Here is a 27,741-nt window from a genome sequence, read left to right as displayed (position 1 = left end):
ATAAATATGTGCTGTGTTGGGGCAGTCAGCAAGGTAGAACAATTTGAAAACCGCATTTTGGATTGATTACATGGAGCTATTGCATAAGCTTAACAACAATCAAACTATAAGTGTTACATCTAACTGTTAAACCAACAGCCTCCACCCCAAGTGGTTCAGCCTGGTTTGCAATGGAGAATAAGTTCATTTCATATACTCATTTCCCGTTCCACCTTGAATGATGTGGCGGTTACTTTCAGACACCTGTACGAGCCCTAGCATGTATCAGTTACTCTATTTAAGGTGGAACAAAAAAATCAAGTAAGAAGTTAACATTAGCCTTGAGAGATTACTGTGTGACGATGTGAATCTGGTTCTGGCTGACACAGCAGGCAGTGCTCCACGTAGTTCTCATTTTACTTTTTACTATGAGAAGAAAAGAATGAGAAAGCTGCTTAAAGCTTAAGGAGGATGAGGACATATCTGAGCAGGTGGACAGTGACAAATGTTGACAGGACCTTATTAAGCTAGCATTCATTTGCAGCATATTGAACGTCATGATTATGTCACATTTATGCGAAAAACTTTGACCAGTTTTCATTTTATCATTAGCTAGCCTCCTTGGATGTGGTCTGAAAACCAGGCCGGCCCTGGTCTAGATACTTTCCTTGTTCATGATGCAGAGGAAATGATTCAGTGCAAACAAACAATCCATACCTGTACATTTTCTGACCTGCTCTTGGCAGAAAATAGAAGCAGAACATTTTATCCACTCAGTTTCATCTTCAAAAACAGCCTCAAGTTAACACACATCACTTTGCATCTATAGGCTTGCAGTGCATAGTCCTTTCATTAAGTTCCCGTTACCTGCACTGGCTGTGTTTGGATGTTTCTCCAGGGTGTTTCCCTTCTGTTCCTCTGGATGTTCCCTCCACATGTGCTAACACGAAGCAAACGGTCCTTATGAGAAGCTAGCTTATATCTTTCTACAGCATAACATGACAAACTCTATTGCTGGGATGAATTATTTTCCAAAGACAAATCTGGAATCAGTGTTTTTAACAAGATAAAACCAGTGCAATAGGTTGCAGACAAGAGTATAAAGTCCTAATTTCTTAGTCCTGTCTAACTTGGTAGGTTTTAAAATAATAGTACATTAGAAGGCTGTAAATAAAAGTTTAGATGTTTCCAGGATGGTGAACATAGCCGTAGAGCACATTTCAGAAGTGGAGTTCAAATCTTAAGTCAGATAACTTTATAAGTAATGTACTGTAGATAATTACAGTATATTATTCATCAATTATCATATCACTGCTGTCGGAAGAAAACCTTGTACCTACAAAATAGTAACTTTACAGGAGAAGGAAAAAACTACTTCACTTTCAATGTAAGTCAATGGAGCCAGAATTTTTCCCATGTCATTTTGGGTAATTTCTTTTAGGCCACTCATCACAAAATTTACAAACAATGTAAAGAGTAACAGATACTTTCAAATTATGTCAAAAACTGAAAAATGCCAAAAATGGACATACAAGGTTTTCTTCTGACTGCAACGATATGTGAAGCCTCATTGACTGTTTTAATTGCATTAAAATAACAAAAGAAAGTATTAACATGGCAAGCGATTAAAATGTTTTGATTGCTTATGAGCCATGGCCTAAATATGAAAATGTTAAATGGGTAAATATTTTGAAATTATTCAGGTTCAGTGTATGAATTAAATGTGTGGGTTAAATGTATGAATTTTGGGAGTAAAAATTTGAGGAGGCTTTGAAAAAAAAACATCCATCCATCCGCCCGCTTCTCTGTCAGGGTCAAGGGGGGGATGCGGGAGCCTATCCCAGCAGTCTTCAGGCAGAAGGCAGGATGCACCCTGGACAGGTCGCCAGTCCATCACAGGGCAGACAGACAGACACAGACAGTCACTCACACACTGGGGTAATTTAGCATCTCCAATTGGCCTGACTGCATGTCTTTTGACTGTGGGAGGAAACCCACGCAGACACGGGGAGAACATGCAAACTTCACACAGAGAGGACCCTGGCCGCCTGACCGGGGAATCGAACCCAGGCCCTCTTTGCTGTGAGGCGACAGCGCTACCCACCACGCCACCGTGCCGCCCGGAAAAAAAAAAACCTACAAGGTTTTATTTTAAGAAAGGCTAAATTTTCAAGCTACACATTTAAAAAGCTAAGGGTACTAGATAAATCTAGCACAGTTCATTCTACACAGAACCATTTTATGCCTGAATGGTTCTTTGCATGGTGAGATGATTCTTCAGAGTGATACAATGTCAAGCTCGTAGCAATAGAAGAACCCCTTTGGGGCTATATTGAATCAATTTCAAAAAGGTTCTACATAGAACCATATACAACTCATTGTCCATGAAGCTTAAGAACCATTTCACCAGGCAAAGAACCATTACAGCACAAAATGGCTCTAAAGAACCATTGAAGAACCATCTTTAACTGAATAGCCATTAGCAGCTCCACTCAAAGGGAGTCGAGCCCTCCATGCAAAGCATGAAATGGTTCTATATAGCACTCGTGGTTCTAAACAACCCTTGACGAACCATCACTCAAAGGGAGTCAAGCTGTCCATGCAAAGCATGAAATGGTTCTAAATAGCACTCGTGGTTCTAAAGAACCCTTGAAGAACCATCTCCAAGTGAGTATCCATTAGCAACTCCACTCAAAGGGAGTCGAGCCCTCCATGCAAAGCACGAAATGGTTCTATATAGCACTCGTGGTTCTAAAGAACCCTTGAAGAACCATCACTCAAAGGGAGTCGAGCCCTCAGGGAATCATTACTCAGTGTAAAGTCAAAGCAAAGACGCGTCATGCTGCGTTTCCTGTTAGCAGGCGCGCTCTGAATGAGCCTCGAGCGTCGAAAGGGCGCGCGCACGGTGAGAGGATTTAAAGGCGCGCGCGTGTCGCGAGGCGAGCAGAACCGTGAGAGACAGAGAGAGGCGCAGTTTGTGTCGCAGGAAAATGAAGAACGCTTGGATCTTTCTGTTGGCGGTTTGTGTTTGGTGTCCCGTTCAAGGAAGTTATCGACGTGAGTAAAGTCTTATTTGAAGTTTGTTGTTCGCGTTTTCTGCACTTTTCTTATTCTAACCAGCCTTTTAGGCGGCAGGTGTGACGTGCTGTACTCACTGCTGCCCGTTGTTACTCAAATACTTCCATAGAGTAAAAGTAGACGTTATTAGAGGTCATATTACTCTGAGTGGCTTGAGCTAAAGTACGCGCACTAACTTTTATTTATTTATTTATGGCATTTGGCTGACCCTCTTATCCAGAGCGACTTACAATTTGATCATTTTGGTAGGCCAAGGCGGTGTTAGGAGTCTTGCCCAAGGACTCTTATTGGTATAGTGTAGGGTGTTTTGCCTACGTGGGGGTTGAACCCCAGTCTACAGTGTAGAAGGCAGAGGTGTTAACCACTACACCCACCAACTTTTCTGTGTGTTATCAAAGATAAAGATGGACATTCTCTGTATGCTCAATGTGCCTAGATAAATGATCCCAAGCAGTTTAGCTTAAAGGGGAATCCCACCAATTTTCCAAAATTTCAGAATAATTCAATCCTTGAGACAACATTCATAGTGGTTTGGTTAAAACAGTTCGTTTTAAAGGTTACGAGCACAGATTTCCCTATTGGTGGTGATACGAACCAGGGGTTGCAATGTCTGCAACACAAAGATAGCCAATTTATTTATCAACCAAAACCAGCAGTCTTCTAGGTTTTTAATATGTAATGTTCTGGTCTTTGGGGACTATTTTGCCTCACAGCACCATGCATGTACCCTCTCCACTATGAATGAATTAAAATAAATGGATAAACATACCTTTGAAGTCAAACCTTTATCACAGAATAATGTGTATTCATAACCACTGCATGTAATAACTTTCAGTGAGGAGAGACATTAAACATTAAACCAGACGTCTGGTTCCCATCACTACTACTGCGAACAATTCTGGCTTGGCAAGTTTGTCTAGAAACTTTGAAGGAACACAGTGTTCATTTTTTAAACTCTAAAAGTAATAAATTCTTTAATACAGTCAAGTATAAATACTGGAAAATGGCAAGTACAGTGGAGTATTTTTCCTCCTGGTTCTATTACACCGTAATAGTGCTGGTCTGCTTTGTTTGGGCACACACTCTTTGCATGCTGTTAGTCTAACCTTCCAATCTTTTGGGTTTTAAGGACACTTTTTCTTCACACTGTCCAGTTTAGACAGTCTCGGGCTGGGTCCCTCTCCAGCTCAGTATCGTTTCGTTTTCCTATAACTCTTCATTCAACTATTCAGTTCATGAAAGGGTTGGTTAATACTTGACAGGTTGAATCAGCTGGATTATTGTTCTTAAGCTACCTGTCACTAACACTAAGAATTTAAGCTTAGTTTAATCCATTAAGCTTAGTCTAATCAGTAATTAAGCTTGGTTTATTCCATAGCCTGCAGACACAGTAAGTAATAAATGCAGTGTTCTCTTTGATGGACCGAAATGACTGTAATTATGCTTTAATAGTCACTTAAGCCAGAACTTCATGCGCTAGATAATGAGTTCATTGCATTATTATGATATTCCAGTGTTGCGTCCGGAATAAAAACCTTAGTCTGATGTTATGTCTGACTGGTTAACTGCATTCATTTATTATGACTGAATGAATACATGTTTATTTACTGGCCTATGTTTTTCTTTGTGTATATGGGTAAAAAAGGCTAGTGCCGTCACTGTTACTGGATTAAAATTCATAGCACATTGGAAAAAAATAAATAAATAAAATTTATCTTATCAGTTAAACGCTTAACAGCAGTGATTAGTTGGTCTCATGTACAGTAACGAACAAACCCTGACAGATACACCCATTCATGTTTTTGTCAATTAGTTTTTATATAAAGATGCCTTTTTATAGGATTCTTTATAGGTTTGTTCCTCCATGCAAGTATTTCAGAATCTTTGAAATGTAAGTTTGTTTTTTTGTGATCAAATGTTTTTATTTTCAAGATAAAGCTCAAAAATATGATCCGTGAGACGTAATTACTTGATAAAATGTTAAAATAGTCAGTGGATTAGTTGATTACTGTTATAATGTTGGCAAGTGGTGCCCTAAAAAAGACCCAGACTCTCAGAGAGTGTTTTTCTTTTATTTGTACTCCACAACTGTTACCGTGGTGGACTTGTTGCCATAGAGATGGAATAAAACAGCTGTTTGATCCCCCTCTGCCACCTTTGCCAGCCAGTCTGGGCGAGAGTGAGTCACTGTGGCGTGAGGGTATTAGTAAGAACAGTATGTCTGCCCCAAGAAGATGAGGTGTACACTTCATCATGTTGAATATAGCTGATCGTGCCGATTGGCGCAGACCTGTGGTAAACGGCCTGCAAGAGAAAACCTGTCCAGTCCCACAAAGCTAGGACCTATTGCTGAGCTTCACCTTAAAGCTTCATGTATTCAGGGTACCAACAAAAGTAAGTTTGTTTCCGTTAATCCCAGGTGATCTTGTGTGGACACAGCTGTTGTTAACTGCCTTTAAACGTGACGACCCTTGACGGACCTGGATGTCTTACAGACTTCCCTTGATCCTCTGTCATTTTCTGTTACCTCAGTGAATAGTCTGTGGCTTTGAGTAATTGTCCATCAGGCATTACTTGTACTTGGAAGAATGTAGGAGCCAACTTCAGGGTGTGGTGTAACACTGTGTTAGCATTTATTTGCACCTGAGTTTGTTTGGAGGATTTTGGTTATCATTTTATTTTCAACTGCACTAACAGAACTTTCTCTCTAAAGCACTCTCTACTGGGAACTATTTAACCCCTTAAAATCCCAGGCTTATTACATACTAAGGCTTGTTATTCTGTGTGTACAGGGACGTCAATGCAAAGTACTTTGGGCTGGCCATTTAAAGAGGTTAAAGAGTAAATGACAGCATTCATTTCTGGGCAGTCGAACTGCACACATGAAAACATCGCTCATTAAACTAGTAAATTCAACAAAATATTCTCTTATATTTTCTTTATACTTCTAAACTGGTCCTTTGGTGCCTCAATGATACAACAGAATCCTAAACATTCCCATTATAACAATAAGTAGGCATATAAAATGCCTGGGCCTATACCAATAACTGATAAGCAACACCTTGTTTTGGCTGATACCATCATTATTAAAGGGGCACCTAAATAAAAAAGTGCACTATTTCTAGATCTGTTGTAAACATGCCTACTTTCCTTCTACACCGGTGCCTCAGGAATCTCTAGAGAAAGGTCTTATAGTTTAAGGACTAGCAAACCCCCTTTTGATGATGTATTTTGAAGGTGGGAGCAACTTTTGAACTACAAGGACTTTGGGTGGAAATCAATAAGGCTAAGATGCTGCAGTGCCCCCTATGGGTATAATGATGCATATATTTTCAGAGTTGATATGATTTTCTATTTTAAAAACATTATTTGATTCAGTTTTTGATATTTTATCGTGTGAATACTGTCTTGATTCCACAGGCCTCTGATTACAGTACTGTGCAGATTCATAAGCAAGTTCCACCTGAGCAAACCTGTTAAAACCTGTGCAAGTGCCCACTAAAATAGGTTGCTAAATTATCAGTTGCTGGCTGTAATTCCATATATCGAATGTCAATGATAATTAATTACACGAACATATTCTCTTCTCCTTTTTCTGTCTTCATGCTTTATCCAGGTTACCCTCTCTTCCTCCCTTTTCTTGCCTCACCAGACAGACAGATATATTCCCTGTCCCAGTCAGTGACACAGTACTGAGACCCAAAAATGCAGCCCTATCCACAGCACCCAGGGAGCAGTTGGGGGTTAGGTGGCTAGCTCAAGGGCACCTCAGTCATGTCAGCTCAGGGCATCGAGCTGGCGACCTTCTGGTCACAAAACTAATAAAAATCTAAAGTAATTTAATTACTAATCAAACATTTTTACCAAGTTAATGTTACTGTTACATTAGTAAAGATTAGTCAAACTTCTGCAAAAACAATTTTGCAAGGGAACATAAAACATTTGCCAGGGATTTGAAAGTCATTGCGACGGAATGCAGTTGCATTACCTTAGAGGCTCCATAGTGTTCTAAATGAATAAGTAAACAGAAAAAATATCAGCTTTGTCATTCAAGACTTTGGACCTGTTACCCAACCCACTGTCCCATTTTATCTGTATCTAAGCTATCTGAACCAATCTGTTTGACTTGCTTGTTATTGCTTTGTCATTAATTGTTAAGTATAACTGATTTTAAACAATACTCATATAATCAAAAACCATGGCTGCTTTGCTGTCTTGCAGTCTTTTCGAGCTGTGTGTGTAATGGTAAGGCTCTGTACTGTGTGCGAGACTTCATGGGGCTGCGATGTGAGAACTGCCTGGACAACAGTGAAGGCAGGCATTGTGAAAACTGCAAGGAAGGCTTTTACCACCAGAGAGCAGGAGAACGCTGCCAGCCCTGCTACTGCAACGCTGTAGGTAAGGATCTGTGCTTCCTGCGTCAGGTTAACGTGTAGGGGTTTAACAGACTGCCAGCATCACCAACCATATCACTTTGATAATTAAATTTTTGACACATATAATATTACTACTACTGCTGTTGCGCTGCTAAATCTACTACTGCTAATATGTTTTCTTTTATAATATCTTACACATACAGTACTGTGCAAAGTAGGAACCTAAGGACATTATTTAAAACCATCTGTCTTGGTAATAATTATGTATATTATAATAAATGCTAATAAACAAATACAGTAAAAATGAACAAGTATATCTTGTTTTCAGGAAAGTACGTAATGTCTTGTGAGCTAGTTTGAAGAACAAAGTTTGGTTCCAGATAGTTTGGTTCACTTGATTTAACATAACGAAGCACTGATTATGGCAGATATTGGGTGGTAACTACAGTTAAGACTGGGCTTCCATGAGGAGAGGTCTGAACACTATTAAACAAGCACTTAGGCATACATCAAATAACTACTTGTTATATTACTTTATTGCATTAATTTAAATAAATAACTGTACATATAATTTTCTCTGCTGCCTTAAACTTGGACAAAACTACTTTATACAGCATATTTGAATTTAGTTACAAACTTTCAGGGAGCTTTACACAGGAAGGTAAGCAAAACACTGGAAAGCTAAAACATTACAGTGTAGAAGAAACCACTGTACAGTTTAATAGGATACAGCACAATTGCAATATAGAATGTAAAAGAGGCCGAATAAATTAGGCTTATATAAACCTAAACAAATGTATTATTTTGTCTGGATTTTAAAAGTTGTTGTTCCAAACTTGTTCATTTGTTATTTTATTTAGGCTCTGTTGGCCAAGGATGCAATAGCCAGGGGCAGTGTGTGTGTAAGCAGGGTGTGCAGGGGTCCAGATGTGACCAGTGTGCTAACGGAGCTCCAATCACAGCCCAGGGTTGTGAGCCAATGAGGTAAACAAACAAAGATATCTGTAATGACTCATGCAGTGTGGAGCAAATCAGGCTGTGTTTGAACTTAATATGATTAACTGAATTAATTTTTTTGACTTTAGGCAAAACACTTGCTTCTGCAATGGTCATTCAAGAGAGTGCTCCCTGGCTCAGGGTTACACAGTTTACAGCATCACTTCAACGTTTGATCAGGGTAAGATGTTTCTTTTGTGCAGATAAAATGCCAGGAAGTCATTAAGCATCTGGAAATTTCATACCTATTGAGTGATGTTACCTGTTTACAGGGACAGAGGACTGGCAAGCTGTCACTGCTCAGACTGTTAATCCATCCCAGGTGAATTTCCGCTGGTTGCCTGGACATCACAACATTGAGGTCATTTCTAAAGACCTGCTGCCTGTTTACCTGTCAGCTCCAGGTGAGCAGCATATACATTTCTGACTTCTTAATGTTACAGTTCAGTTGCAAACAATTTGGTGCATCAGAAAATCTGAGATTTCACCACAGTTCAAACAGATTAGATTTTTTGATGTGTTCTTTAGTGAATGTTATTGTAATCAACTTTAATCAATTCTTACATTCCCCTAGTCCAGATGCTTGCTGCTGCAACTTCAATAAACAAACTCACAAATCAAAATCCACTGTTGCCTGCCTGACTGTCTCTGTCTTATGCTCAGCCCAATACCTAGGGAACCAGGTTCTGAGCTACGGTCAGACGTTATCCTTCTCTCTGCGCCTGGACAGAGGCGTCCGCTATCCCTCTACCTCAGATGTTGTGTTAGAGGGAGCTGGACTGAAAGTTTCTGCCTCGCTGGGAAACCTGAGGACCGTCATACCATGTGGAAGGAAAATCACCTACACATTCAAGTGAGTACTGGCAAATAGCTGAGCAAATAGACCGGGTGCCCAGTCTTATTCAGGTATCTTAGGTTCAGGTAAGAGAGACCTGTCCTCCAACTTTGCAAACTTAACATTGTATAATCATTGAAAAGGTCAGTTTTAATTGGTGTTTAAACAAGTAATCGTACAGCACCACAGTACCAAAAACAGCACCACACCCACTCATCACTGGCTTTGGGTTTACCCCCAGAGAGCTTCCTTGAAATAAATATTGCTGTCGAGTTTAGTGGGCGTGGCATGCCGGTGCCTCTCATAGACTTGGCTGGTGCAGCACCTGCAAATCCTGGGCTGTGACATGTAGTGTTGCCTGATTGAAGCTTTTAAAAAGCTTAGAAATTTAAGGAAACAAGTTCGGACATGGTTGATGTGAGAGTAAAGACATGCAGTTCTGGCATCCAAACACATTGAGTAATAATTTGGTGGCTTGCACAGTTGGGGAATGAAAATATGAAAGACTCCGGGACAAAATCCAAAGTCTTACACAAGGGTCTTGATAATATGGTATAATACACAAAAGGAATCTATTTAGTAATCCCTGTCAAAACACCAAACTAAGCCAGTGTTAAAAAGTAAAAGATGGCACATCACCTCTTTTTCTTCTTTCACTTCTTTCTCTAGTACTGGTCTTGAAATCTTGGGTATGGTGGATACCCGTCTGATATTTTTTTCTCTAAGAGCTAATTAGTGTGGCCCTTTGTCATTAGTCACTGAGGGCTGAATATTTTTGAACAGCAGTGAAACTGATATATGCCCGATACACATACATAAGCACCACACACACTTTCGTGCCACTGCCATGTCAGTATCACTCCTGTGCTGAGAATGTTCCACCATCCAACATCAGGTCAGCAGTGTCCAGTCATAAACGGTAAGGTGGAAAACTGTGCCTCAGCAGATACAGTCCGTAATTGTACAAATGTGTAGTACAGTGGAGCTTTAAAGTAGGTGGAGCTCAGGTGGTTTTCTAATAAACTGTACTGTGAGTGTATAATCTACATATTAATGTATGTATTCATACTAGTCATTCATGTCATCCATAGGTTGGATGAACAGCCTGACAGCAAATGGAAACCCCAGCTCTCATCTACAGAGTTTCAAACACTTTTGAGCGACCTTGCAGCCATTAAGATCCGGGCCACATTTGGGGAAAATGGTGAGTATGCCTAATGAGCTCCATTCATATTTGACATCAGCTTGCCAACTCAAATTTTTAGAAAGATACATGTGATATAGCTGCTTTTTTTGGCATCCTTCCAATTTGGTATGAATGTATACAATGCTTAAGCATGTGATGTCATACTCGTACTTTTTCCACACTAAATAGTTTTAAGTAATTTACGCCAAACAGAATGTGTCTTTGGGAAATCATGATGACTGAATAGATAATATTAATAATGCAGTTGCTATAATGCAAAACTGTACAAAACACAGAAATGACTCCTTCACCAATACACGTACCTCTAAGTTACTTAAAAAGTCTGTTACTGCATCAGCAACAAATTTGATAGTCTAATGCAAAATCTATAAACAACATATGAAAAACAATATGAAAAACCTTCACTCTAAAGCAGACTAGGCTTATTATTTTAGCAGTTGCAGAGGCTTTAGGCAAAGCTGAAAGTAAGGGTTGCTGCAGCATCCTCCAGTCCAGCATCCAGTATGTGGTTTGGTTTTCAAGCCAAAGTAATTATTTTCTTTCTCCATATCTTTGCATCAGGACGTGGTTATCTGGACGATGTTACTCTGGTTTCTGCTCGGTTGGGTTCTGGCACCCCTGCAAGTTGGGTGGAGAAGTGCCGCTGTCCAGCAGGCTATGATGGCGATTTTTGCGAGTACTGTGCTGCAGGGTATAAGAGACGTTTCCCTGGGCAAGGTCGCCGTAGCCCCTGTGAGCCGTGCACCTGTCGAGGAGGAAGCTGTGATCCTGAAACAGGTACACTGCTCAGCAACACCAGCAAAGACACTTTGATATACACCACCACCAAATAATAACAATATAAATCCAAATTTGTAGCAGTTACAAACGCAAAATAGTATAAAATAATTCTGTCAAGATTTTAAATAATTTTTAGGAAGCTGTAAAAATTATAGGTTTGATATGTCCAGAAGGATGAACAGTGTGGTAGATGTTTCTATAATGACGGACAAAGCTGTTAAGTTTTTCATAATAACTTCTTGTTGTCACCTAAAAATAACTTCTGGTGTCTAGATTATAATATTTTGATCCACACCACGTATTAGCAGATTATAGTTGAATAAAATGACAATTATTAATATAACAAATGATTCCAAACATGTGAAGAGTAGTGCAGTCATATTGATTCGTTAGATTAATATATTAATTAAGAATATAATGTATTTTTCAATGTTAACTACTTCAGTCTCCTATGTCATACAACAAGCCATTGCTTGTTATGGTCATTTTTATCATTTTCTTTCTGTGTATGTGCTTCATAGGAGACTGTTACCCAGCTGATGAGACACGTAACGGAGAGCCCTGTCCCATTGGTCAATACGAGAATCCTCGGCAACCTGGCAGCTGTCTGACATGCCCATGTCCCACCGGCTATTCCTGTTTGGTCGCCCCTGGAACCTTGGATGTGATTTGTAACTGCCCACCAGGGATCACAGGTAAGTAACAAGCAGCACAACTGGAAATGAATATCCTGTCACATTTCCCTCAGCCAGGAACACATCACACCAGAATACATTGCTTTATTGCCTTGTCATTTGTATTTGGTCTTGCACATGCGTTCATTTAAATGCATGCGGTCAGTGATCATTTTTCTGTGTTCATAATAGGCTCCAGCTGCCAAAGGTGCAATGACGGTTTCTATGGTGACCCTCTGGGAGAGAGGGGCATGCCGCAACCATGCCGTCGGTGTCAGTGTAATGGGCACCTGGACCCGAACGCCGTGGGCAACTGTGACGACTTCACAGGAGAGTGTTTAAAGTGTCTGAACAACACCACTGGTTTCTTTTGTGAGAACTGTTTGGACGGATTCTACCACAGCAAACCCGCAGACGCCTGCACGGGTATGGACAACAAATCACATCAATACTAGATGCCCAGAATCTGCAGTGTACTGAAGAAGGCATGGAAGTTGCTCTGGGGTTAAAGCAATTTTTTGCCCTCTTTTCTGTCTGCAGCTTGTAACTGCAATCCCCAGGGGTCACTGTCGAGGTCCTGCAGTGATCAGGGAAAGTGCAGCTGTACGGAAGGTTTCGAGGGGCACAAGTGCGAGAGATTCAAGAGTTCTACATGTCCATCCTGCTTCAGCCCTGTCAAGAGTCAGGTATGGGAAATCCATGATTCAGAACGTGGGAATAATTTCATAATATGAAATGGATAGTTCTGATGCTAAAATCAATATGTAAAAAAACCCTCAAATATAATGATGCAATAATATGCTGCACTAAAAAGGACTAAATATTTGTAATGAAACATGCAGTTGGGTATTTTTTAGTACTGAAGATATCCACAATATGCCCAGGAAAGCATTTATCACAATAACAATAAATATTGTCATATTGCCCAGCTCTAATACTTTCTCTTAATGCTTGATATACACATATATGATTGTATACATCAATTGAATTTTGTATTAATTTACCAAATAAAAAAATAAAAAAAGAAAAACATTTTTGCTTTGGCAACCATAGCCTAAACCACACTTGTAGGCAGACCAATTTTTGCAATTATGAGTAATAATACATTAAAATGACTGTATTTTATCATACAGCATTTTATTGCTGTTTTATGCTTGTAACATACAATCTAGAGTGGCTTATTGCTTCACTAAAACGTGGCTTTGACTGTGGCTTTGGCTTCAGTCCTTTAGATATCTCATTCTGTAACCCATCACAATGTTTTTTGTGCCACTGCATTGGTTTCTGTTAAGGCCCAGAGGCTTTTCTCTGGCATATCTCACAGTATTACACAATAGGGGACTGTAGAAGTGAACAGAACATGGTTTTGAATGGAATTTACAAAAATAAGTTGTTTATGCTCTGGAGAGAAAACAGCTTAGACTTTTGAAGTGAATAAAACACATTATTGCAGATGCAACCCATAGCTGCCTGTTCACTCCAGTTCGCGTCAATTTGTTACAGTATCTCTCTGTCCTGCAGCTCTGTGTCTCCGTGCCCTGCAAGAGTAATGACCCATTCAGAGTTGGGGCTGGTAGGAAATGGGGTTGAGCCAGCATCAGAGGCTGAGATATTTAGGCTGGTAGAATGGAATATCACAAGGAGGATTAGCCTGAATCTGCCAGCCACGCACTAATTTCTGACTTGTCTCGCCATGACGTTAACAGCAGCTTGGGTGTGCTGTTGGGTGCATTCATTTGAAGTTAGCCTTGTAGGTGACGGTAAATCCCGACATTTCAGTAAATCAATCAAAATAAAATAATTCTCTATAGTTTTTCGGTTCAGGTCCGCATAGGACAGTGTCTGGGTTCAGATTCGGACCACGGTTTGCCTATTATTGACCTCTGTTGTGTAGTTTTCCTTTAGACCCCTTCCTTCGGCTGATGAATCTGATGATTGTAAGGGAATTAACTATCATTGCCATCATGTCCTCATCAGTATAATGTTCTTTTTGCATTTGAGACCGAAACATCAAGTTGGAGCTTCTTTTTTAGTTTGTGCGTGTGACCGTAACAACTTAAGAGTTATGACGTGTTCCGAAAACACGCTGCACCTCAAATTTTTATATTATTGCTTGAGGCTTTACAGGCCAGCTTTTATTCCTGACTCTTCTGCTTCTTTCAGTTTAAATAAAAAAAAAATCTTACATAGTGCAGCTTGAATTTTAAATATTTAAATCCTTGCCAGTATCAGTGCTGATGATATGGTAAAGGTATCGGTGCAACACCTGTGATGACTGTTTTACATACAGAAAACATCTATTTTTTAGTCTCAGATGAGTAGCTATGAAGTTAAGCCGTGTCTCTCCTGGATTTAAATGTGTAGTAGGAGTGCTTTTATTCTGTGGAGGGTGATGTAACTGCAGGTTGCTGAGGAGCTGGTTGGGTGCTGAATGTGTGGGTGGAATTAAATGTGGCATTAGTCCAGACATCAGCACACAGCATCGACACTACTCTGTAAAAAAATCTCTTTTTACCGTACACCCTGGAGTAGCTGTCCAATCTAATCCCTTTGACCTCTTATTCTCCAGGGTATATTTTGTTTTTTCCATCTGAATTTACATGACCAAATCGTAAGCCAAATTATTCAGTAACTGCATGAAATGAATGCTCATTTTTTATTTTTGTGCAAAAGCTCGCCTCAAATGAACAGAGCATGTGTTTTATGATCATACATATGCTTACAATTTACTGCTGAAATCCAAAAATCTTAGACACTCTTTGTATTATTTTATAAAAATTATTTTTACAGAGCAGATCACTGAAGAGACGCCATCTGTTTATAGTTTATAGCCCAGATTTGTAGAAAAATGGGCCAACTTTCAGTAGAAAAGAAATTGTGAGTTCAGGGTTTAGAGTTACATCACCCATCTATTTGACTGGAAAGAAGACAGTTACAGCTCTCATATGACACTTACCTTTTGAATGTAGCTTATGAAATATGAAAGTTTGTGAAGAATATGATAAAGTGCATTTTGGAACCACCGGTGGTTCCAAGGAGTTTAAGAGGCTACAGAGCATCTCTTTATTTAGGCTTTACACGGTAAATGAAACAAAAATACCAATGGCTAACAGCTGTGTTTTGCTGATGTTGTTTTGATGGGCAGATTGAGAAGTTCGCACAGAAACTCCAGGAGCTGGAGGCTTTTTTTAACAGCATGGGGAATGGAGGTGTGTACGACAACAAAGCCATGGAGAAAGCCCTCAGCACTGCTGAAGAATTGGTGCAGTCCATGCAGAAGAGAGCAGATACTCTCACCGGTAACCCAGTCTCTCCATTTCTTTTTGCACAAGCTTTCTTTACCCAGCTCCAGTCATGGAGGACTGTGCAGTTTTGTGTTTGCTCTGCTTTAACACTCCTGAGTCATATCCATATCTAATTATCAAGTCCTTTATGAGTTGAATCACACGTGTTAGAAGAGAGAAAGCATGAAAATGTGCAGTGCAGGGGGAGCTCCAGGACTGGATTTGAAAAACAGTGCTCTGGTCTTATTCTTTATATGTCATACACCACTAGTTCAGCAAAAAATCAACTTTTCCCAATTTTCCCCTCTCACCACAAATGTTGATCAGCAAAGACATGTTTGGTGTTTCAAGCTTTTCTTCTTCAGCTTTACACTGGAGTTTTTAGGTGAAAGAAGCAGAATAATTAAAGGTCAAGGTGTAAACAGTCATTCAGAGTGGCTTGATGTCAAATGCATTGTTTCAGAGTGCCCAATATGACCTCCTCCCTCTGTACGGACATCAAATTCATACTCGATTGAGCATGTCAGTTGTCGCTGTACGTTTTCGGAGATCATCCAGTGTTGTGGAACCAATGACAAATGCTCTGAGCTGTTGGAGGGTCACTGATAAATGAAAATCACTTTGCACAGTTATGACTGATTCACTCTTAATGAAGTGGTGAGCGCAAAACGCTTTCTGCTCAGTCAGAAACTCTATGACCCCCTCTTTCAATTGGTATGTGATTGGTTCCTAGGCACCTAAGATTTGTAAAAACATGGCACTTTGAAATCAGATGAATCTTTTCGATTCACCCTGTATTTTTAAAATCTATTTATGCATGAGGGGATACACACAGGGCAGTGCAAGGCATAGTAATCTTACTAATTGTAAGGCATACCATAAAAAACTGGATTTATCACTATGTCACCATTATCAACATTACATATAAAACTCAGAAGACCTGGACTACATCTGGGGTGAGGGGAAAACTGTGTAAATGCAGTGGTATAAGGAATGTACAGATCAGATTTGACTACAGAAATATAAATGTTTGAATGTTTATTAAGATGATAAAAGTGCATGGCATACTGATTCATTGATGACTCATATTGATCACCGATCTTTCCACTGTTCTGTCCTGTAGACACAGAGGCGCTTCTTTACGCTAAACTGTCCTTGCTCAGAAGTACCCAACTGAAAGAGGAGGGAAGACTGCAGGACATCTCCAGGACTGTGAACAACATCGCCAGTCAAGACCAGCAGTACACCAAAGATGTGGCTGAAATCCAGAAACTCATACTTGACATCAGGCAGAATTTACTGAAGGCCAGACAGGACATGAATCAAATTGTAAGCATTTTCAAATTATAATCCTCTGCTTCAGTTTCCAGGACCAGAGAAGAACTTATATGGAGAGAGAATATACATCTAAATGTTTCCACTATATTTCTATTTTAGGACTTCCCCTTACGTGATGCAGAGGCAGGTATTAATCCCCTGACTAGTTTGGTTCAGAAAGCCGCGGACCTCGCCGAACAGTGAGTAGAGCATCTTGCTTTCTTATGTCGGTCAGATTTTTACAGGCAATGAAATAATGGTGCATGCAATATGAATACTGTATTTACGCAACAGACTTATGAACATAGCTGAGCAAGAAACTGACTTAGCTTTATACAAACCATTTTTATTTTCTGACTTTTTTTCACTACATTGATTGACATTTTGTGCACAGCTGACCTCTGGGTGTTTTTCTTGTTAGGCACCAAAATGAGGCGGGAACAGTAGAACAGTCAGCCAATAACGCGGTCTCTGAGGCTGAGAAAGCCTTGGCCTTTGTGGGCCCAATCATCACAGGGGAGAACAACCTCCAACCGCAGATCAGCAGTCTCAAAAACCAGTGAGTGATTTAGGCCACATGCCCTCTGTCCATCCAATATCTTAGCCTGATAACCCCACGTCAAGTTTGTCCAGTAATGAAGGTCCAAGATATAAGGTATTGGACAGTGCTTACTTTGGTCTTAAGTTGTCCAGCTTTACTGACAGATCATTAGGGATGCACAATTATATGGGAATCATGTTAGTGTTGGCAGACATTGGACAGATGTTTAGATTTGACTGATTTTACAAACTAGTGTTTGTAGCATAGCAGTTGGGCTGCTATGCTAAAATATCGGCTTTTTTCATTGAATTTATAACCCTCTACAAATAAATATACATTCCTCTATAATGCTAATCCTAACAATAGCTACAAACAACCATAGATGATTTAATGCTTTGTTGATGTGGCAGGTTCAATGCAGACGTAGCTCTGGTGAATAAGATGCAGAAGGAGGCCACTAGCGTGACTGATGCCGCTCAGGCAGAGAGCAAGGTGGCACTGGACAGTCTGAAACAAATTTCTGCGCTGGGGAAGACCCTTACAACAGCAGCTCCTCAGGTATTAAAAAGCATGATGATGGTATTACGAGACTGACTCTTGTCTCTTGTAAGTCTCTTGTCAGTGCCAAACGCACTGTAATGTAATGTAATAGAGCCAGTGTGATTTGACTGGTGATGATGACCTCAAAGTTTTAATAAGACCAAAAATCACATTTACACATTTACCCCCTTGTGTCAAATTAGCCACGACTTGTTTGGCGTCCAATTTTGCCTGTTTGACCTTGCATTGTAGCGGTAAGACTAATGTAGCTAGCAGGTAATAAAAGCTTGTACCTCACCAGCTATCACTGTGCAAACTACATTCATGCATCAAGACGTTATCTTGGAAGGCTGCTGTTTATATCTATGAGTCATAGTCTTGAATTGAATTAGGATATTTTTAAAAATGGCAGAAATTGTTACATTTTTTATTTGTGTAATTTCAAGGTTAGGCAGGGGGACATGCAGTGCTCAACACAGAACAGCATTTTTCCGTTTTTGACATAATTTGAAAATAGCTGTTGCCCTTTACATTGTGTGTAAATTTCACGAATGGACCAAGAGAAAAGGTGCAGAATGACTTGGGGAAAAAAGTCTGGTTCCATTGACTTACATTAAAGGAAAGCATGTTTCTCCTTCTCCTTTAAAGTTACCAATTTGGAGATATGAGGTTTTCTTTCGACAACAACGATATAAACATACATTATGAACCTTCAATAATTTAAAGTAGTTCAATTGTAGTTCAGTTCACTTCAGTTCAACATGTGCTGTGTGCAAATACATTTACCATTTGTGCACAATTAAACGTGTTTATTAAAGAGTGTGTTTTAGACTACGTCTGTAGAATGATCCTGATATGCACTGCCCATTGTTGATGGCTGTTATTTGGTAGTGATGCTGAGAAGATGTTGGTATTATCATAGACAATGTTTCATTCTGATAACGATGGCTACAGAGCTCTGAAATTAAATACTGCAATTATGATGAGGAGCATGAGTCAGCATGAAATGTGAGAATCGGCTGCATCATATTAATGAAGGAGTCAGAAATCTGGAGCAGGTCCCTGTAGATGTGGGCTTATGTGTGTTTCTGTCTGCATCTATGTGTTCAGGCTCTGGTGTGTGAGTGTGTTTGTGTGCTTTTAAACCATGCTTTAATGAGTATACTTAACCTGCTCTCTCCCTGTACAGGTGGACATTACTGGCTTGGTTGCCAAGTTGGACAATATGAAGGATTTGGTAAAGAACAATGTAACAAGCTACCAGGAGCTGCAGAAGGAAATTCTGGCTGATAAGAAAGAGACAGGCGACCTACTGAACAAGGTCAAAACTGCTCAACAGGTAGAGGAATAACTCACCAACACAAGCACAGGTATCCATATTAAAGTAATACTGTGCACAGTCAAAACTTACCCTCTGTGCTTTGATTCAAAGGCTCAGGATAAGTTGCTTGCCAGGGCTAATGCCGCCAAGGCAGAAGCAGACCAGGCTATGAAGCTTTTCAGCACTCTGGGCAATGTGGACGAGGCTCTGGACAAACTCAGAGGTGAGAACAGAGGTTGAGTTTAAAGCACCAAACATTATGTCCATCTGCTGCTGGTCCTCCACATGTCATTAAAACAGCACTGCCCCACTGAGGCATGAACTTTACAAGACCTCTGAAGATGCCCTGTGGTATCTGGCACCAAGATATTTGCAGCTCATTCTGATAGTGATGTAAACCTGGTACTACAATATACAGTTTTTAGCCCAGTTTTAAACCTCAATTTTTACCTCTCCTGGCAAATTTTCACAATCTTAAGCAAATTTCAAGGGAGCTAGACTGGAAGCGATTGGCATGGATGATCGAGTAACATAAGAGGTGAAATGAGCCAATCTTTACCCTCTGACCAGGCTCCAAATATCTTCATGCCTGCCCCTTTCTCCTACATCCAACATGTCAACTACAAGAAACGACTGTTCCCTTACGGTCTAATATGTCCCAGATCTTGTGCTGTTGTCAGGAGATAATCACCATTCATTATTCACTTTAGCTTTGGATAGTCATATTTTGCCTCACCAATGTACATTATACATAATATGATAAAGTATAAAGTTTTCAAGGAGACTATTATAACTAATTATAACCTCTTTTTAAAAAGATAAGTTGCTTTTTAGTTAAATAGGTTTAACCATCATTATTATTGGTTGTTGTTTAAATTATAAATCTCTGTTTTTTAGGGTTCGAAGGCAAGATCAGTAGTAGTAAGGCTTTGGCTGACGAGGCCCTGAGTAAACTGCCCTTCATCAGTGGCACGATTCAGCAGGCTGTGGCCAGCAATGCAGAAACTCAGGCTGTACTGGGTGACCTGGGAAACTACAAGGATGCACTGGATTCCCTTGATAAGCTAAACAACACTCTGACCAGAATAGAGGTATGAAGAACTAACATTAAATCCTAATTGTTTTTCACACCACAGGAATTACACCACCAGTAATGAATTAGGCTGTATGTTTAGGGTATTGCCTTACTTTGTTATTCAGATATAAATGATAAAGATGCAGCATTATGATGACATTGCTCAAGAGGATATCTGTAGAGCACACCTTATGTAAAATGACTGACATGAGGTCAGGGTCAATACAAACAAGCCCTCCTGTCCACCAAACATGCTTTCTCAAGCACACAATACACTTGTTAAAGGCTTTTGCTAAAACATTTATCATGTTCTACATATTTTCCAGAATATTTGTACTAGAAGAAAAAAAAACAGCACATGGCAATTTTAAACCTTGCACCATAGCATATAAGTTGAGCCCTTTCTTGAAAAGATAGACTGCTTCTGTTTTTCACTCTATTGGTCTCATGCTTCAGCAGCTACACTGAATGAAGTGTCGCTGGAACGAATCGACAGTGGCGTTCCGGGAACAGAGCCGTGAGGCCACTCTGAAAAGCGGGTACACAAACTTGATGAATTAGCTCAAGTGGGTCCTCTGTGTGTCTCCTCAGAAAATGTCCGCTTCCCTCCCACCCTCCTCGGATCTTTTGACAACAGCCACCACGCTGAAGGGAGGCATGGAGGGACTGAAGGCTCAGGCAGACTTGACCATGGACCAACTGACTAAAGATAAAAAGGACGCAGAGAGATACAGAAAACTGGCTGAAGAGGTAGGACGCTTAACCATCTGCACTCACAAGGAACTCCAGTATAAAGGATAAACAGTGCACGCAAATGCTTATTGTTTCTCTCTTCAGGTTAATCGGGACGCCAATGAAGTGTACAAAGGTGCAAAGGACACCAGGTCTGCCGTTACAGATACTTTAACGACAGTCAACAACCTTCTAGACTTACTTGGTGAGTCTGCAAACCAATTGGAGGACTAAGGTTTTTGGCCAACATGCTCACCATTTCTACAGTTGGTTGAATTCTCAGCCAGATCTCGCCAACTTCACTATCTGTAGTCACCTTGTGTCACCAAAAAGGAGACATTACAGAAGAAGAAGAAAAAAAAACAAGTTAACACAACAACATCTTATCGTAAATTATTTTGGGAAGATTTTATTAGCCCATTGATGAAATTGAGACGCATGATGGCAAACTACTGTTTTGAAATCATGAAAAATGGGGAAAATATAGATACATTATGTACAGACACTAACTATATTGCTTTAGGTGGTAGATCAAAGCATTCATGTTTAGGACAGTATGAGGATGTTAAAATGGTGTAGTACAAGGAGGACTGTATCCATTGCAGAACTGTTTGTAAGTTAAGACTGTGTCTTGAACATGGTGCTGGTAGTATGAGAGGTGACAGATTGAGGGAGGTGGGGAGAGCTCTGAGAACTTGGGCTGCAGTTCTGGGTAGCCTCTGCCTGTAACTAGAAGGCCAGATCCCTCTCATAGCTGTAGTAGGACTGAGGGACAGGGAGGAGATGGGGAGGCAGTGGGCATTATGAATGCTTCGTCATGGGAACGGAAGGTGAGGATGTGAATTTATAAGACGTTAGATTGAAAGGAAGAATGGTTTCAGGCATGAAACCCCAAACTTCAGTTATAACGTAACTGCATTAATGCAGGACATAGCGGTGGATGACATGGAAGAAATAGAACATTACTAACTTAGACATTTCAAATGTTATGTGTTGTGACTTTTAGTTTTCTGAGGTTTACAAACAAGATTAAACAAATAAAAAGCAGCAGCACAATAGTAGTGCCATATTTTAAAAGGTTAAGTATAATTTGCATAAAGAATAAAATGATGTTATCAGCAGACATGCAGTCTGCTAGCACACAGTGATTATGATACATGAAGCTGTCCCATGTTGTGGAAGTACCAACAATACCCATGATATTATCGGAAAAGCGTATCATCACATAATTTATCACATCAGTGGTAACGTTGCCCAACGTTTCTGAAGTTCCTGTGCTTTTCTCTCAGGAAAACCAGGTTCTGTAGACGAGAAGAGGGTGTCGGATCTGGAGAGGGCTATAGCGGACAGCCGCAGCCTTGTGCAGAAGGACCTCAGGCCCAGACTCATCGAGCTGGAGAACAAGGAAATTCAGCAGAGGGCTGCCATCGCACGCATGATCAACGACATCGACACTATCGTTATGGATATAAAAAATCTGGAGCACATTTACGAGAACATTCCAGGTGGTTGCTATAACACAGCACCAAACGAGAGGCCTTAGTGGCTTTATGTTAGCAATGGACTAGGGGCCCAAGCACCTCAAATGTCTGAGTAATAGTGCTGATAGCACTGAGCCTTAAGCAGCACTTTCAAAGGTTTGCTACAAATGACCCCAATCCACAAAAACATTGATAGCATTTAACTTTTAATAAGTATTTGTTGTTTTTTTTATACTGGTGGTGTATGTGTGAGTGGCTGTAACTAATTATATTTATGTCTTATGTAAAAAAAAAGAAAAAAGATGACTGTGATGTGCACAAAATAAAATGTTATATCTTTGATAACCAAGGATGTTCCCATTTAAAGTGTTAATAATTAAAGCTGAAACGCTACAGATACTGAGTCTTTCATCTTCAAAAATCATTTAAGCCTTCAGGGTAAATCTTTACTTTTACTGTAGGCCAGTGTTCATGACACTTACATAAGCCCTTCATGAGTCACTTCAGACTGATTGAACAAACCAGTATTTTCTGTGGTTCTTAGGTAACATGATTTTTATCATTTATAGGATAAAAATTTTATGTAACATTGTTAGCATTATGTCACAGTAATACACATTAACTTGTTATAAAGTGTTAGAAAACGGAGTTCCAGTCCTAAAATCTGCATCACCACAACTATATTGTGTATTACTGCGCCAAGTCACAAAGAAATCCTTGGGCTGGAATCATTTTTGTCTGTAATGCTTCAGATTTCAATCCAGCCTGAATATCGAACGGCTCCCTTGTTATGTAGGGTATAAATATAGTGTGATATCGAAGTTTGGAAATTCTGCCTTTATATAGTTCAGTATTTGGTAAGGAATTATAAACATGGTGGAAACCCAAAAGGCTATGTATTAGACATATTATGCACTGTTTGGATGCAGGAGCCAGTATTTTTATTTCTATGTAGTGCACAATGTAGGGACTAGGGATCTACTTAACCTTTGAGTGGTGCTGATGTTTTTGTACTCAGTGGTCTGGTAGACCCATTGCATTCAACCAGATTGTTATACAGCCATAACAATTTATGTAAAAACATCAGATGTTTAAAATATCACAAGTGGCCAGCATAGGGTTCTCCTTTAGCAGCTGTAGCCAGTCAGCAGCCTGTCCATGTTGTCCACCCTCACACACACACACACACACACACACACACACACACACTAAAAGCAGGCCATGTAGGAGGAGAACAGAGAGAAGGACACAGCACCTTCACATTAATATAAATGTGAAATATAAATGTGTGGGGGATTTACAGTGTGAAATCATTGAAAATGTGTTATTTCAGATTCAGATTCCTTTATTGATCCCAGGGGGAAATTACAGTTGCAGCCATTTATGTAAAAATAAACACTTTACTAATAATAAGTAGTATTAAGTAAGTAGTAATAAGACAATATAGAGAATTTACAGTATGTACACCAGATTTAAGTACTTAAGAATATAGTAAGGTGGCGGTGATTGTGATAGTAATATGAAACATCAGGTATAAAGCAGTTACAATTATTTAAATTATTTAAATTAAGTTAGTGTCTCTCTGAGTTATTGCACACACAGTTATTATTGCACATATGAACAGTTTCGTATTGAGTTTGTGAATCACACACTGAGGGAGGAGTTACAGAGTTTGATGGCCACAGGTAAGAATGACTTCCTGTGGCGCTCTGTGGTGCATTTTACTAGAGTGAGTCTTGAGCTGAATGAGCTTATTTTATATGTTCTTCACAGAAAATGAGCAAAGACCAAGGAATCCAAGGTTAAAATAATAATAAATTACATTTTTCTTTTGGTAAACACTGAAAATGGGTCCCACAGACCCCAACACCACACAAAGTTTAAGATTCAGCCCCAGTGTGGGAAAAGGGGTGTACAACACTGTTAGCCTGGTGCTAAATAAGCCTGGAAATTGCATTGAGGGGCTAATGGAAATTAGCATTATTTTTGCATGGCAATTTGGTGAAATACTTATAAAGCAAAAGTTTTTGCCTTAACAGTCCAGCTGTCGGAACAAAAATCTCCAAAATAATCGTATAGGAGAAGGGAAATGCATACTGTAATATTAATGTAAATCAACGTAAACAGACTTTAGTAATTTTGGGCCATTTTTTGGTCCATCCATCAAAATTTACATACAATGTAAAGAGCAAGTTATTTTCAAATTATGTCAAAAACGTATTTGTTCTGATAGCAGCGATATGTTCATTATTACATGACAAAAAGTTAAAAAGTCCACAAATTTATTCACATAAAGTCCGCATTTCCATCGGTCTTTGATTGTCTGCCAATAACATTCTCTCAACAAACCACATTTCTTGGCAGAATAAGCGTTCATCCTGATCATTATTAATAAATAATAATTTATTTACCAAAAAACAAAATGTAGTTCATCATATTTTATATTGTCCACCATTTTATAAAGCAATAAGCCACCTGAAGCTGTGCTTTACAGTGATTTTATCATGGGTAAGGGGGTTTTACGCAGAATCCAAAATATCCCCTCAACCTGTTCTAAAATCACTGTGACCGTCTTTTGTGGGTCATTGCATTATGTCAAATCACCAAACAAAGCACTGTGACATAATCTAACGTCTCATGTAACGTCCTGGTTGAACAAAGCAGCAGGTTTATGACCATTTCACTGTGACCTTATGTGGGTGCCGTAGCCTTATGAACACCACCTTAGGGTAAAATGTCACCACCTTCAATATTTCTGATGTTCTACAGTGGTATGGAATCAAAAAGGACAAGTAAAGAGTTTGATGGTTTTTATTAAACTAAACATTATAATCACGGCTGAACAAAACAAAACTTGCTTGTATGGTAAACATCATCATTCAGTGTTAGAGTTTTTATATATGCATAAACGGCTGATAAAAGTGGCCTACGTTCTCTTACACACTTGCCAACATAAACATTTCCTTAACACAAATTACAGCTGTGAGAACAAAAACACGACACCTTCCCACCCGGTTTCTGCGTTTAGTCACGTATTCACCACGAGACTGGAAAGCAACCACGTCTGGAACTGAGCACTAAAAAGCAATCGAAAAAGCAAAAACAGCATGAAAAATTTATTTCTCAACTGGAAAGAAAATAGAATGTAATCCTTATCTGACCTGTTTGTATGGATTGCAATAAAGGCATAGAGATGTATAGGAAGCTTTGTGGATTATAATAGAGGTATAGTTGAATGTCAGGATGCTCAAGCCATGCAAATCGAAGTGTGTTTGCCACACGCCTTTATCACGTCTATCGTAATTCAGCTTTAAACCTTAATGTTTCCTACACAGTGATTTAGTGATCGTTACAGAAAGCTGAAGGAACATTCTCCCCCTCATGGGCTTCCTGACATACCAGGTGCTACTGTAACTCTGTATCATAACATAATAAGCATTTGACTACATGAAAACACTGCTGATGTCTGCATTAATAATCATAATAATAAGCTGACATAATAAAAGCAACCATAAGGTTAAACTACATTCAGGTGTTTAACAATATACTGAGGTGCATGTAAAGTATATGTTGTAAAACTTGCAGGGGCAAAATTATTCATGACGGTTATCCAAAAAGCACTTGGATGAAGTCCAGTGTCCATCAATGGTCACAGTTTTTTGAAGTTCAAGTAGTAGCAAGTATATATATATATATATATATATATATATATATATATTAATTCGAGTTCATTTCAAAGTTACCAAACACTGAAAAATAGACCTTCTACAAAAGAATAACCAATTACCACCCTAACTACAGACTAACTCAGCTAGCCCTCAACAGCCATTGCCCTTATGTACACACACTACCAATTCCAATTATGGCCCTCGTTACGATCAATTCATATTTCACTTGTCCCCAGCAGTCATAACAGCCAAAGCTAAGACTGTTATGATATCACAATGTTACATGACGGTGGATAATTACAGATGACGTACAGCCTACTTAATATTAACTGACGGCATACTTTGCAAATGCTGTGTAAGACAGAGAATGCATGTAATAACATTCAATTCTGAGAATTTAAAGAGAGCATTGTTTATTCTCTTTGCTCTTTATATGGCCATATACAGGATCCTCATTACATTGCAGTTCATCTTAAAGTTTTCAGTATCTGAGAAGAAACTTGACTCTTCAGAAAGTGGCAGTTGCTTTTCCATTAGACATTCAGGGCATTCATAGGCCACTCGCCAGTGACATTCTCTGTATTTACTGGAGCCGGATTCATGAAAGCTTACTTAAGAAAAAAGGTTTTTAAGGCAAACACTGACCCTGCATTCACACTGGCAGCAACGTGATGCGACAAAGCGGCCGGAGGTCATTCTTTATTAATGAGAGCTGTGACTCCTGGCGATAGGACGCGGCGTGAACGCTGGCGACACGGAGTGGCTGGAGTCAGCAACGCAAATAAGGAGTGAAGTGATGTGGCGATTACCAATAGGAATTGAGCAGCGTAGTACACGCTTCATCTCCGCCACTGTGAAACGGTACGCTGCATTTTTGATTCCTCCTCATAAACTGACTGCACAGACACAGGGATTAAATAAAATAAGCACACAAGCTATTTCTCACCAAGATTTGCATTTTTAACAGGAATGCATTGGATTTGTGCGAGCATCAGTGAAACCACAATAACCAATAATCCGCTCGCGTTCAGAAACGCTGCCGGTGTATACGTAGGATAAGAAGTTCATAAGAATGTTCTTAAAATGTTCTTAACTCATGAAAAAAGGCCTCAAATATTCTCAAGATAATTATTTTCTGAAGATTTTCTTAATTGTTTTTTTTGTAGGCTAAGTTACAAAATACGATGCGAGGTACATTTTTTGAATTTGAATAAGTTGTTTCTGTTACATAGCTAGTTCAGAGGAGTAAAAACATCAAACCAAGCTTTTAAAAAATATAGCAAACAAGGACCAGAGGTGACGGAAGAAACAGCAAGCAGGAAAAAAATCCTCACTGGAAAATATGATAACCGTGGGGTGACAGATGACGATGGGCAGGAGTAACAGTTCCCTCAATCCCCCAAATGCAATGCTGGTCAGCGCGGCGTCTGTTAGCTGACGTAACAAATCTCACAATTGGTGCTTTCCTTGCGTTCAGCTGTCCAATGACGTTGCGTGAGCAGCAGTTTGCAAAGAAGCAGTTGCGCTTGACAGGTTTCAGAGGAAGCCTGTGCTAGCCTTCACCTTCCCCTAGCTCTGGTGGTTTCCTGTGATTAGGGGTAGTCCTAACTAGTGGGTGGAATTGGAGAAGAGAAAACTGGATAAAAATCCAAAAACAAAATAAATAAGAAAATGACATATTAAGAACATAATATTTTCAAGAATACCACTTGTTCTTGGTTACTTATTCTTAAGAAAATAGTTAAGAAAAGAAAAGAAGTCTTCTTAAGAAGCTGTTTGAAGAATAAGAATGATAGTAAGAAAAAACACAAGTAAGATTTTCTTTCTTAAGACACTTTCGTGAATCCAGCCTCTGTG

At 39.5% G+C, this 27,741-nt stretch overlaps 1 protein-coding gene across 1 annotated transcript; it reads left to right on the top strand.

The window, feature by feature from the left end:
* The first annotated feature begins 2,918 nt into the window (after positions 1-2,918).
* Positions 2,919-22,613, top strand: lamc2 (laminin, gamma 2). The gene is made up of 22 exons (XM_017686383.2): positions 2,919-3,036; positions 7,279-7,455; positions 8,294-8,417; positions 8,519-8,610; positions 8,702-8,833; positions 9,093-9,282; positions 10,356-10,468; positions 11,033-11,248; positions 11,773-11,946; positions 12,118-12,351; positions 12,466-12,611; positions 15,071-15,224; positions 16,333-16,538; positions 16,647-16,726; positions 16,948-17,085; positions 17,478-17,625; positions 18,797-18,946; positions 19,040-19,151; positions 19,826-20,019; positions 20,595-20,753; positions 20,841-20,940; positions 22,025-22,613. The coding sequence occupies exons 1-22, from the start codon at positions 2,970-2,972 to the stop codon at positions 22,276-22,278; spliced, it is 3,360 nt and encodes a 1,119-aa protein (XP_017541872.1). The 5' UTR covers positions 2,919-2,969; the 3' UTR covers positions 22,279-22,613.
* The last annotated feature ends 5,128 nt before the right edge of the window (positions 22,614-27,741 follow it).

The sequence above is a fragment of the Pygocentrus nattereri genome, chromosome 2 (assembly GCF_015220715.1).
Source record: "Pygocentrus nattereri isolate fPygNat1 chromosome 2, fPygNat1.pri, whole genome shotgun sequence".
NCBI classification, from domain to species: Eukaryota; Metazoa; Chordata; class Actinopteri; order Characiformes; family Serrasalmidae; genus Pygocentrus; species Pygocentrus nattereri.
Note: the sequence above shows the minus strand (reverse complement) of the source record. Positions and strands in the feature narration are given on the sequence as shown.

Bases quoted from the DNA above. Each gene is read 5' to 3' on its own strand.
- lamc2 (XM_017686383.2), top strand. From the start codon at position 2,970: ATGAAGAACGCTTGGATCTTTCTGTTGGCGGTTTGTGTTTGGTGTCCC. The intron at 3,037-7,278 runs GTGAGTAAAGTC...GCTGTCTTGCAG, and splicing joins CGTTCAAGGAAGTTATCGAC to TCTTTTCGAGCTGTGTGTGT. The intron at 12,612-15,070 runs GTATGGGAAATC...TTTGATGGGCAG, and splicing joins TCAGCCCTGTCAAGAGTCAG to ATTGAGAAGTTCGCACAGAA.